General features: G+C 27.8%; 2 protein-coding genes across 9 annotated transcripts in view; one reads left to right on the top strand and one right to left on the bottom strand.

Moving 5' to 3' along the window:
* LOC135128695 (luciferin 4-monooxygenase-like) overlaps positions 1-622 on the top strand; it is a 79,891-nt gene extending 79,269 nt beyond the window's left edge. For all 3 annotated transcript variants that reach the window (XM_064055713.1, XM_064055712.1, XM_064055711.1), the window contains one exon: positions 35-622. In XM_064055713.1, the coding sequence (XP_063911783.1) occupies positions 35-547 (513 nt within the window). In that variant the 3' untranslated portion in view covers positions 548-622. The remainder of the gene's footprint in view (positions 1-34) is intronic.
* The window catches only part of LOC135128696 (RYamide receptor-like), a 347,224-nt gene that overhangs the window by 92,634 nt on the left and 241,460 nt on the right, over positions 1-13,130 (bottom strand). The window lies entirely within an intron of this gene.

Genomic DNA, 13,130 nt, shown 5'->3' with positions numbered 1-13,130 from the left:
TAATTTTGTGTGCTTCAATTCCAAAACAATACAGATCGTGGACCCCATCACCGAAATGACCCTCAGCGCCAACACCGCCGGCGAACTCCGCTACAAAGCCGACTTCAAAATCAACGACCATTTCAAAGAAGAGTCGTCCAATTCCGACGCCAAAGGCTGGTGTAAAAGCGGCCAAATCGCGATGTACGACGAAAGACGCTGCATTTTCGTGCTGGGCCCCTACGAAGACGTTTTCCAGTACAAGTGCTGGCACATCGTACCTTCGATTGTCGAGGCCGTCCTTAGATCGCACGTAGCTGTCAAAGACGCAGTTGTCATTGGGAAACCGCACAGGAACGTGCTCATGGGCGAAAAACCGATGGGAATTGTTAGTTTGAACAAAGGGATGAAGGGCAGAGTGACGGAACAAGATCTGGAAGAATATGCCAACTCGATTTTGAGCAACAAACAGCAACTTCGGGCCGGCGTGATGATTGTCAGTGAAATTCCCTACACGCTGGACGGGAAGCCGAGGAGGCAAGAAGTGAAGAGTTTGTTGTTCGGTTGACTGAAGAGTTGGTGCTGTGTTTTTGTTAAGAGTCGAGTTTTTGTTTTTGTGATTGTTTGGACAATAAATTTTTGGAACGAGGGTTGTTTTGTTGGGTCTGAAGCCTTTTGACAATGGAATTCAATGTTTATCTTCAGAAATCAAAAAATCTAAAATTTAGAAAATTAAAAAATTAAATTATCAAAAAAATTGCTGAACTGAAAAACTGATCAACGGATAAATTGAAAAAGCGGAGAAAAATTAAAGAATCGAAAAACCGAAAAAATCAAAAACTGTACATCACAATAAGCTGTTTTCTTGGAAAAGTCGGAAAATTGGAAAATTTATTGAATAAAAAATCGAAAAATGACAAATTAATAAATTCAAAAATTTAAAGTTCGAAAAATAGAATATTTGAAAAATTAGATTCTTCAATTTTTAGATTTTTCAAATTATCCAGTTTTTCGATTCATCTGAAAATTCTAAAATCGAATAATTAGAAAATCAAAATTGAAAATTTGAAAAATCGAAAAATGTAGTCATTAAAAATTGAAAAATCCAAATTTTCTAACTTTCGATTTATGAAGTTATCGATTTGTCACTCTCTCCTTTCGTCAGCATTGTGAATTTTTAAGTTCTTTGATTTTTCGATCTTTAGAATTTTTAATTTCAATTTTTCAATGAGCGAAAAATTTTGAATCGAAAAATTAAAAAATCGGAATATTTGAAAATTACCAAATCGATAAATTTAATGTTCGATTATATAATGAAATTAAAGAAAAAAGAAATCAAAACAAAGAATTAACCATAGAGATTTTCAGGATTTCTAATTTTAATTCTTCACATACTTGATTTTTTATTTTTCAGTTTCCTTAATTTTTCGATCTTTAAAATTGCCACTTTGTTGATTGATGTGAAAATTGTTAAATCGAAATCGTTTAGAAAATCAAAAATCTAGACATTGGAATATCGAAAAATGTAATCATAAAATATTGAAAATTAAAAATTGAAAAATTTGAGCATTTGAATCGAAATTCTAACTTCGTCAATTTTCGATATTTGGATTAAAACATCAAAACTTGAAAATTCGAAAAATCGAAGAACTTAAGAAGGGAAGAATTAAGAAATCGAAAAGGAAATAAATTGAAAATTCGAAAATTTAAAATCGAAAATACGAAAAATCGCAAACAAAAATAAATCAAAAATGAAAAAATTAAAAAATGGAAAAATTGACAAAACTGAAAGATAGTAAAATGAAAATTTAAAAAACGAAAAATTGAAAAATGGACAATTGAAATATCAAACAACGAGAAGCCAAGAACTCGGAAAATCTAGAATTTAGGAAATTAAAAAATTAAAATATCAAAAAAATGCTGAGTTGAAAAACGGGTCAACCTATAAATTGAAAAAGCGAAGAAAAATTGAAAAATCAAAAACTTAGATATCGAAAAATTGGAAATCGAGGATTCGAAAAGTCCAAAAATTCAAAAATCTAAAAATTGAAAAAATCAGAAACCTGAAAAGTCTAAAAATTGAACAATCAAAAAAATAAAAATTAAAAATCGAGAAATCCAGAGACCGAAACATCAAGACATCAAAAATTATCAAGAAATCGAGAAATGGGAAAATCAAAATATTGAAAAAGAGTAGTTGAAAATTCGAGAATTCGAAAAGTCGAAAAATCGATTAACCAAATATCTCAAAGTAGAAACAAAAATTCAATGAATTGGAAAAGAGGAGGTAGTTGGGGCAAATTTTACCATTTTTGTTTAGATTCCACTATTTATTAATATAAAATCCACTTTTGGTCCAATAAAATGAATGATCACGAAGAAAACAGGGTGGGTGGGTGGGGCACTTTGTAAGTTTTTAAGTGTAGATTCGACCTTTTGACAATGGAATTCAATGTTTATCTTGAGAAATCAAAAAATCTAAATTTTAGAAAATTAACAAGTTAAATTATCAAAAAAGTTTCTGAATTGAAAAACAGATCAATGGATAAATTGAAAAATTGGAAAATGTAAACAATAGAAAATCGAAAAATGACAAATTAATAAATTAAAAAATTGAAAATTCGGAAAATAGAATATTTGAAAAATTAGATTCGAAAAACTGAAAGTAAAATCGGATAATTAATTTTAAAAATAAATTTTTCAAGTTCCCCATTTTTTCGTTCTTCAATTTTTCGATTTTTCAAATTATCCAGTTTTTCGATTCAACTGAAAATTCTAAAATCGAATAACTAGAAAATCAAAAAATGAAAAATTGAAAAATCGAAATTTTCTAACTTTCAATTTATGTAGTCATCGATTTGTCACTCTCTCCTTTCGTCAGTTTAGCATTATATTTGAAAATTACCAAATTGATAAATTTAATGTTCGATTATATAATAAAATTAAAGAAAAAATTAATCAAAATTGAAAATTAACCATAGAAATTTCAGGTTTTCTAATTTTAATTCTCCACATACTTAATTTTTTATTTTTCAGTTTCCCTAATTTTTCGAGCCTTAAAATTGCCAGTTTGTCGATTGATGTGAAAATTGTAAAATGGAGGATTTAGAAAATCAAAAGTCGAGACATTGGAATATCGAGAAATGTAATAATAAAAAACTGAAAATTAAAAATGGAAATATCTGAGCATTGGAAAATCGAAATTTTAACTTCGTCAATTTTCGATATTTGGATTAAAACATCAAAACTTGAAAATTCGAAAAATCGAAGAACTTAAGAAGGGAAGAATTAAGAATTCGAAAAGGAAATAAATTGAAAATTCGAAAATTTAAAATCGAAAATACAAAAAATCGCAAACACAAAAAATTTAAAAATGAAAAAATCAAAAAATCGAAAAATTGGTAAAACTGAAAGATAGAAAAATGAAAATTTAAAAAACGAAAAATTGAAAAATGGAAAATTGAAATATCAAACAACGAAAAGTCAAGAACTTGAAAAATCTAAAATTTAGGAAATTAAAAAATTAAAATATAAAAAAAATGCTGAATTAGAAAACTGGTCAATCGATAAATTGAAAAAGCAAAGAAAAATTGAAAAATAAAAAACTTAGATATCGAAAAATTGAAAATCGAAGATTCGAAAAGTCCGAAAATCCAAAAATCTAAAAATTGAAAAATGAGAAACCTGAAAAACCTAAAAATTGAATAATCAAAAAATTAAAAAATCAAAAACCTGAAAATCGAAAAATCAAGAAACATCGAAACATCAAGAAATCGAAAAATGGGAAAATCAAAATGTTGAAAAGGAGTAGTTGAAAAATCGAGAATTTGAAAAGTCGAAAAATCGATTAAGATATCTCAAAGCACATAAAAAAAGTCAATGAAGTGGAAAAGAGGAGGTGGTTGGGGCAAATTTTACCTTTTTTGTTTAGATTCTACTATTTATTAATATAAAATCCACTTTTCGTCCAATAAAATGAAGGATCACGAAGAAAATAGGGCAGGGGGGGGCACTTCAGTGTTTATCTCGAGAAATCGAAAAATCTAAAATTTAGAAAATTAAAAATTTAAATTATCAAAAAAATTGCTGAATTGAAAAAATGATCAATGGATAAATTGAAAAAGCGAAGAAAAATTTGAAAATCGAAAAACCGAAAAAATCTAAAACTGTACATCACAATAAGCTGTTTTCTTGGAAAAATCGAAAAGTTGGAAAATTTATAGAATAAAAAATCGAAAAATGACAAATTAATAAATTCAAAAATTTAAAGTTCGAAAAATAGAATATTTGAAAAATTAGATTCGAGAAACGGAAAGTAAAATCGGATAATTAATTTTAAAATTAAATTAACGAAAGTTAAGAATTAATCATTGAAATTTTCTTTTCCTCTAGTTTAACTGTTCCAATTCTTGGTTTTTAATTTTTCAAGTTCCTCATTTTTTCGTTCTTCGATTTTTCGATTTTTAAAATTATCCAGTTTTTCGATTCAACTCAAAATTCTAAAATCGAATAATTAGAAAACCAAAATAGACAATTTGAAAAATCGAAAAATGTAATCATTAAAACTTGAAAAATCTAAATTTTCTAACTTTTGATTTATGAAGTTATCGATTTGTCACTCTCTTCTTTCGTCAGTTTAGCATTTTGAATTTTTAAGTTCTTTGATTTTTCGATCTTTAGAATTTTTAATTTCAATTTTCAATGAACGAAAATCGATACATTCAATGTTCGATTATATAATAAAATTAAAGAAAAAATTAATCAAAATTAAAAAATAACCATAGAAATTTTCAGGTTTTCTAACTTTAATTTTCCATATTCTTGATTTTTTATTTTTCAGTTTCCCTAATTTTTCGATCTTTAAAATTGCCAGTTTGTCCATTGATGTGAAAATTGTTAAATCGAATATTTAGAAAATCAAAAATCTAGACACTGGAAAATCGAAATTTTAACTTCATCAATTTTCAATTTTTAAGTATCGATTTTTCGATATTTGGATTAAAACATCAAAAATTGAAAATTCTAAAAATCGAAGAATTTAAGAAGGGAAGAATTAAGGAATCGAAAAGGAAATAAATTGAAAATTCGAAAATTCTAAATCGAAAAAATGAAAAATTGAAAAATGGAAAATTGAAATATCAAACAACGAGAAGTCAAGAACTCGAAAAATCTAGAATTTAGGAAATTAAAAAATTAAAATATCAAACAAAATGGGTCAATCGATAAATTGAAAAAGTGAAGAAAAATTGAAAAATCAAAAACCTAGATATCGAAAAATTGAAAATCGAGGATTCAAAAAGTCCAAAAATCCAAAAATCTAAAATTGCAAAATCAGAAACCTGAAAAATCTAAAAATTGAATAATCAAAAAATTAAAAATCGAGAAATCAAGAAACCGAATCATCGAAATATCAAGAAATCGAAAAATGTAAAATTTAGAAAATTAAAAAATTTAATTATCAAAAAAATTGCTGAACTGAAAAACTGATCAATGGATAAATTGAAAAAGCGAAGAAAAATTAAAGAATCGAAAACCTGAAAAAATCAAAAACTGTAACAATAAGAATTCAAGAAACCGAAACATCGAAAAATCAAAATGATGAAAAAAGAAAAATCGAGAATTCGAAAATTCGAAAAATCGATTAATCAAATATCTCAAAGTAGATAAAAAAATTCAATGAATTGGAAAAGAGGAGGTGGTTGGGGCAAATTTTACCTTTTTTGTTTAGATTAATTTTTTTTTTAATAATATCCACTTTTCATCCAATAAAATGAACGATCACGAAGAAACCAGGGTGGGTAGGTGGGGTCACTTCGAAGTATAGTTTGGATGGATTGACAAAATGGCATAATTTCCAAAAATTTTCCAAAAAAATGATCAAATGAGAAAATAATTTCCAAAAAATTTATAAAAAAGCAACGAAAACACACTATTCAAAAAAGTGTTAACATATGGAAAATTCGTCGTATATTACAAACATGAAGAAAATAATTTTTTTGCATAATATATAAATATCGATTTTGAAGTAACGTTTGCCATACATCTTTAAATAACAGACGAAAATGGCACAATTTCCAAAAATCTTCCAAAAAAAAAAAAAATGAAAAGGGCTATATTCAACAGATAAAAGAAAAACTTGTTCAAATGAGAAAAGTGCTGTAACAGGTAAATTTCCAAACATTCCAAAAAGTATTTCTTTAAATAACAGAGGAAGTGGGAAAATAATGTCCATAAAATTACTAAAAAAAAAATATATAATAATAAAACCTGCTATATTTTATTGGAAGGAAAACGCACTCATTGTCAAGAATTCTTAATATATTACGAATTTGAAGTTACTTTTGGTTTTTCTCTTGAATAAATTAACCCAACAAAAAATAATTTCCGAAAATTTTACAAAAACATGCTGCAGACAAATGAAAAAATTGCAAGTCTATAGAAAAAGCTCCGTAGATTATAATTCTCAGGCTATTTTTGCATTTTGTGCAATACGCGAAAAAATGTGACAATAGATTCCAAAAATTTTTCAGAAAAAAGACAACGCGTATCATATTTGAAAGAAAAAAAATGCACACATGTAAAATTCTTGATACGTTACAAATTAACCACTTTCCAAAAATTTTACAATAAAGTGTTAAAATGGCCTCTATTCGAATGGGGAACGCAACGGATTTCGAGAATTCTTCGCATTTACGCAAATTACGACTCTAAAGTCAAATTTGCCTCTTTAAATAATCGAGAAATGAAAAATAATTGCAAAAGATTGTCAAAAAGCTTTAAAGAATATCCACGTAGAACACAAATTCGACTACGTCTACTCAATAAACCGAGAAATGGAAAAATAGTTGCAGTGTAGTGCTTTGAACTTGAGTTAATTAATAAACTGTTGTCTGTTCTCCCGAACAAACGAGGGTGAGTAAACTTTGACCGATGAAATTAATTCCGCAGCGATATTTTTCTGAACGTTTTTACTAGTTAATTAAATCTGTCTGCAGTCTAACTTTTGGCGTGCGTTTTTTGCTCCACGTGCGCTAAAGTAAACCCACTTTTTGCCGCTGAAACTAGCTAGATTTTAACATCTTGCAGCAAGTAATTAATTTAAACCGAACGTAAATAAAGGCCGAGATATAATTAATCGTGTTGTGCTTGTGTAATGGAGTAATCTGCAGTGTTCTCCGCCCCTTTTCAACAGGACGTGTCCACAGCGGGCAACCGTTATCAGGCGATAATTTCCTCCGCCCAGAGATGGCAAACGAGATACAGAGCCAAAATTGAATCTTACACGATAGTTTGTTGCATATGCAATCAAACTTAACGCATCCTGCGCAAAATTTATCGCCAATAAATTACAACGCCGAAATATTAATTATATTAATCAGAAAACTTGGGAGGTCGTGTTTTTTGTTAAGAATTTCGAGGGTGCGCGTCTACATGATAATGAGGGCTGATTATTGCTGTCCTGCGTAGGGTCGTAAAATATTGACTGTACGTTGTAGAACTGAAACTTGATTATACGCGTTCTCATTAATTAAATGAATTCGCCCCTGAACTGCCGTAAGTTCTCTTACACGCTCACAAACTAATAAGGAGTATGAATAAAACGCCGAAGTCGAGTTGCGGGAGTTGGGTAATGTTGTTTATCGTGACGGATGCGTTATTAAGTATAACGCTTAACAATGCTGCGTACGAGGCGGATGCCTTTTTAACGATGTAAACTTGATAAAGGTATTGCCGTAACGAACTTTCGTGAATGAATGAGTGTTTTCTTGGATCTCGTATTGTAACGCTGAATAAGCGAATTAATTTTAGATAAGTCTGGCATAATGTAATATTAGGGGTTGTGGCGCAAAACGAAACGAGGGATGCTGAGTGTGTTGTAAACAGAAGTTAGGGTTGCTGTCAGATGCACTAGTAGGAATAATCAACTTTATGAAGACTAATACACAGAACGAGATCAACTACAATTTTGAATTTCATTGGTTTATTTTAATTATTGTGAGGCGAAGATTTTCGGAAATTATTTTTTGATGGCTGAATTTATTCCAGAAAAAAAACAAAAGCAGATTAAAATGTTTTTTTTTTTAGTTTGATGGTTGGACAACTATAACAAACGTGAATTCATAATCTACGCACAAATTTTAGTGTTCCAGCACTTTTTCCATCGGAATGAGTGTTATTCTAGCATTTTTGGGGATTTTCTTGGAAATTATTTTCTTTATTTCGTCTGTTATTTGAAGAAATATAGCCAAAGTAATTGCAGGCTGGTATGCGACGAATTTTCCATATACTAGAATTTTTATCTTTTGAGTATAGTACTTTTCAATTTTTTTTTTTGGAAGAGTTTTGGAAATTGTGCCATTTTCCTCTGTAATTTAAAAATTTATAACAAACTACTTCTGGTTCGAAAGAAAGAATTTTCTATACACTACCGCTTTTTTCAAGCCAATTTTTGGAAATTTTTTGAAAATTTTAGCCCTTTCAACTTTTTTTTTTGGAAAATTTTTGGCAATAATGCAGTCTTTCTTCTTTTAATTAAAGATACATATATAGCAAATATTACTTCTGGTACGAAAGGAAGACGTTGCTATACCTTGGGGCTTTTGTCTTTTGAATGGGATCTGTTCTAATATATTTTTGGAAACTTTTTGAATATTATTTTTCCATTTTCCTTTGTTAATTGAAGGAATATGCAAATGTCACCAGATTCGTAATTTACAATGAATTCTTTGTAAAATAGAGCTTTTTCCGTTTGAATAGGATTTGTTTTCACATTTTTTGGAAAATTTTTGGAAATTCTTTCCCCATTTTTCTTCGTTAATTAAAAGAATACATATAGCAAATATCACATTAGATTCATAATATACGAAGAATTCTTCCTATTATTGCAATTTTTTCTTTTGAATAGAATTTGTTTCCACATTTTTTGGAAATTTTTTGGAAATTATTTTTTTCCTTTCGTCTGTTATTTTAAGAAATATAGCCAAAGTAATTGCAGGCTAGTATGCCACGAATTTTCCATGTACTATAATTTTTATCTTTTGCGTATAGCGCTTTTCAATCTTTTTTTGGAAGATTTTTGGAAATTGTGCCATTTTCCTCTGTAATTTAAAAATTTATAACAAACTACTTCTGGTTCGAAAGAAAGAATTTTCTATACACTACCGCTTTTTTCAAGCCAATTTTTGGAAATTTTTTGAAAATTTTAGCCCTTTAAATTATTTTTTTTGGAAAATTTTTGGAAATTATGCCATCTTTTTTCTTTTAAATAAGGACAGATATATAGCAAATATTACTTCTGGTATGAAAGAAAGACGTTGTTATACCTTAGCGCTTTTGTCTTTTGAATGGGATCTGTTCTAATATATTTTTGGAAACTTTTTAAATATTATTTTTCCATTTTCCTTTGTTAATTGAAGGAATATGCAAATGTCACCAGATTCGTAATTTACAATGAATTCTTTGTAAAATAGAGCTTTTTCCGTTTGAATAGGATTTGTTTTCTCATTTTTTGGAAAATTTTTGGAAATTATTTCCCCATTTTTCTTCGTTAATTAAAAGAATACATATAGCAAATATCACATTAAATTCATAATATATGAAGAATTCTTCCTATTATTGCAATTTTTTCTTTTGAATAGAATTTGTTTCCACATTTTTTGGAAATTTTTTGGAAATTATTTTTTTCCTTTCGTCTGTTATGTTAAATCAATATAGGTAAAGTAATTACAGGCTCCTAGTATGCGACGAATTTTTCATATACTGGAACTTTTATCTTTTGCATATAGCCCTTTTAATTTTTTTTTCACATAATTTTTTGAAATTGTGCCATTTCCCTCCACTATTCAAAGAGATATGGCAAACATTACTTCCAATCCGATATTTATATATTATGCAAAACAATTATTTTTTTCATGTTTGTAATATACGACGAATTCTCCATATGCTAGCACTTTTTTGTAAAATTTTTGGAAATTATTTTCCCATTTTCCCATTTTAGTTGGAAAAATATCACAAAAGTGACTTCATTTCTCCGTATCATAGCGCTTTAGCCCATTTTGATAGTTTTTTTGAAAATTTTTTGGAAATTATGACGTTTTCCTCTATAATTTAAAGAATTATATCAAACATTACCTCTGGTTTGAAAGAAAAAAATGTCTATACACTAGCGCTTTGTTCAAACAAATTTTTGGAAACTTTTTGAAAATTATTTTTCCGTTTTCCTTTATTAGTTGAAGGAATATGGCAAATGATTCGTAATTTACAATGAATTCGTTGTAATATAGAGCTTTTTCCGTTTGAATAGGATTTGTTTTCACATTTTTTGGAAAATTTTTGGAAATTGTTTCTCCATTTTTCTTCGTTAGTTAAAAGAATACAAATAGCAAATATCAAATTAGATTCATAATCTACGAAGGATTCTTCCTATCATTGCAATTTTTTCTTTTGAATAGAATTTGTTTCCACATTTTTTGGAAAATTTTTGGAAATAATTTTCTTTCATTTCGTCTGTTATTAAATATAGGCAAAGTAATTACAAGCTCCTACTATGCGACGAATTTTTCATATACTGGAACTTGTATCTTTTGACTGTAGCCCTTTTCAATTTTTTTTTTGCAAAATTTTTGGGAATTTCCCTCTATTATTTAAAGATATATGCCAAACATTATTTCAAATTCGATATTTATATATTATGCAAAAAAAATCTTTCCTTCGTGTTTGTAATATGCGACGAATTCTCCATATGCTAGTACTTTTTTGTAAAATTTTTGGAAATTATTTCCCCATTTTCCTTCCTTAGTTGGAGGAAGTCAGTTAATATTGCCTCAGATTCGTAATCTACGAAAAAGTCTCTATATTATAGCGAACTTTCCACTAGATATTAGATTTCATGAAAAATTGAATTGTTGTTTCTTCTTTCTACAATTTTTGGAAAATTTTTGGAAATCATTTTCTTCCTTTCGTCTGTTTTAAGATATATAGACGAAGTAATTTCAAGCTCGTAGTATGCGACGAGGGCTCAATGTACTAGATTTTTTTCTTTTCAATATAGCCCTTTCAATTATTTTTTTTCGAAAATTTTTGGAAATTATGCTATCTTTCTTCTTTTAATTAAAAATACATATACATATAGCAAATATTACTTCTGGTACGAAAAGAAGACGTTGCTACATCTTAGCGCTTTTGTCTTTTAAATGCGATCTGTTCTAATATATTTTTGGAAACTTTTTGAAAATTATTTTTCCATTTTCCTTTGTTAGGTGAAGGAATATGGCAAATGTCACCAGATCCGTAATTTACAATGAATTCTTTGTAATATAGAGCTTTTTTCGTTTGAATAGGATTCATTTTTACATTTTTTAGAAAATTTTTGGAAATAATTTCCCCATTTTTCTTCGTTAGTTAAAAGAATACACATAGCAAATATCACATTAGATTCATAATCTACGAAGAATTCTTCCTATCATTACAATTTTTTCTTTTGAATCGAAACATCAGAAAATCGTAAAAAAATAGGAAAACTGAAAAACTGAAAAATTGAAGAATTTAAAACATGGAAACCGAAAAATCAAAGGACCGGGAAAACGAAACAATAAAAAACTGAAACATCTAAACTTGAAAAATACGAAAAATGTTAAAACCCTAAATCTGAAATATAGAAACATATATAAGTCAATAAATCGAATAATCGAAAAGTTGAAAAATCCAAGAAAATACATAAAATCCAGAAACTGAAAAACTCCAAAACAGCGAAAAACAATCCAGAAATCCAAAAGTCGAGAAATCGAAACATCGATAATTCAAGAAATCGAAAAATGGGAAAAATACAAAATCGAAAAATTGTAAAATCCCAAAACTGAAATATCGACAAATCGAGAACTGGAAAAATCAGAGATTGAAGACTCAAAAAACCGAAAAATCCCGAACCTGAAAAATTGAGAAATGGAAAACTTGAAAAATCGTAAAGCCAAAAAATTCTAAAAATATAAAAACCGAGATGTCAAGAAATATCAAAAAATTGTAAAAATGAAAAATAAAAAATGAGAAATTGCGAAATCGAAAAATCTAAAATTCAAGAAATGTAAAACTCAAAAAATCGAATAATTGGAAAATCGAATAGAAATGTGAAAAATCGAAACATTGAAAAATCTAAAAATCTAAAACCGGGAATTCGAAAAAACAAAAGACCAAGAAATCGAAACATTAAAAAATTGAAAAATCTAAAATTTAAAATGCAAAAAATTGCAAAATTTGAAAATTTGAAATAAAAAACTCTAAAATTCATAAAACCATAAAATTAAAAAATTCCAAAACTAAAAACTCGACAAATCGGAACAACGAAAAGTCAAGAAATCGAGAAATGGGAAAACAAAAAATTGAAAAATCGAAAATTTAGAAATTCCGAAAATAGAAGAATTTCTAGATTTTCTTATATTTTGATTTCTCTATTTTCTGATATTTTAGTCTTACGATTTTTTCATTTTTCGATGCTTCTATTTCCGATTCTTTAATTTTTTTTTAATTTTTTACCTTTTTAAATTTTCAACTTTTCGCTTTTCGCATTTCTCGATTTCTTGATGTTTCAAATGTCAAATCGAAAAATGATGGAATTGTCAAAATTATAAAACTGTTGCATTGAAAGATCGAAGAATTCAAAAATTAAATATCGAAAAATTGGAAACGCAATGGAAAGAAAAATTGTAAATTATATAGCAGAAGTAGCTTCAGGTTGACAATATGCAACGAATTCTTCATGTGCTAGAACATTTTTTGTATAATGTAGTTCGTTTTAATTTTGTTTTTAAAAAATTTTTGAAAATTGTGGCCATTTTCCGGTTATTTACAGGTATATAACAAACATTAGGTACTTTAAATTCAATAACTAGATATTATAGAAAAAATTTTCTATGCACAGTAGTAGAGGTTCAAGTTTTATTTTTGAAAAATTTTTGAAAATTATTTTCCCATTTTCATTCCTTAGTTGGAAGAAGTCAGTAAATGTTACCCCAGATTCGTAATCTACGAAAAATTCTCCATATTATAGGGCATGTTGCATGTGAATGGCACTCGATATTAGATTTCGTGGAAAATTTTAGAAGATTATTTTCCCATTTTCCTTTGTTAGTTGAACAAATATAGCAAATGTCATTTTA

The sequence above is a fragment of the Zophobas morio genome, unplaced genomic scaffold (genome assembly GCF_036711695.1).
Source record: "Zophobas morio isolate AGI-343-1 ecotype UQ-CSIRO unplaced genomic scaffold, CSIRO_AGI_Zmor_V1 ptg000014l, whole genome shotgun sequence".
Lineage (NCBI taxonomy): Eukaryota > Metazoa > Arthropoda > Insecta > Coleoptera > Tenebrionidae > Zophobas > Zophobas morio.
The sequence above is the reverse complement of the archived record's forward strand: the minus strand, read 5'-3'. Positions and strand labels throughout refer to the sequence as shown.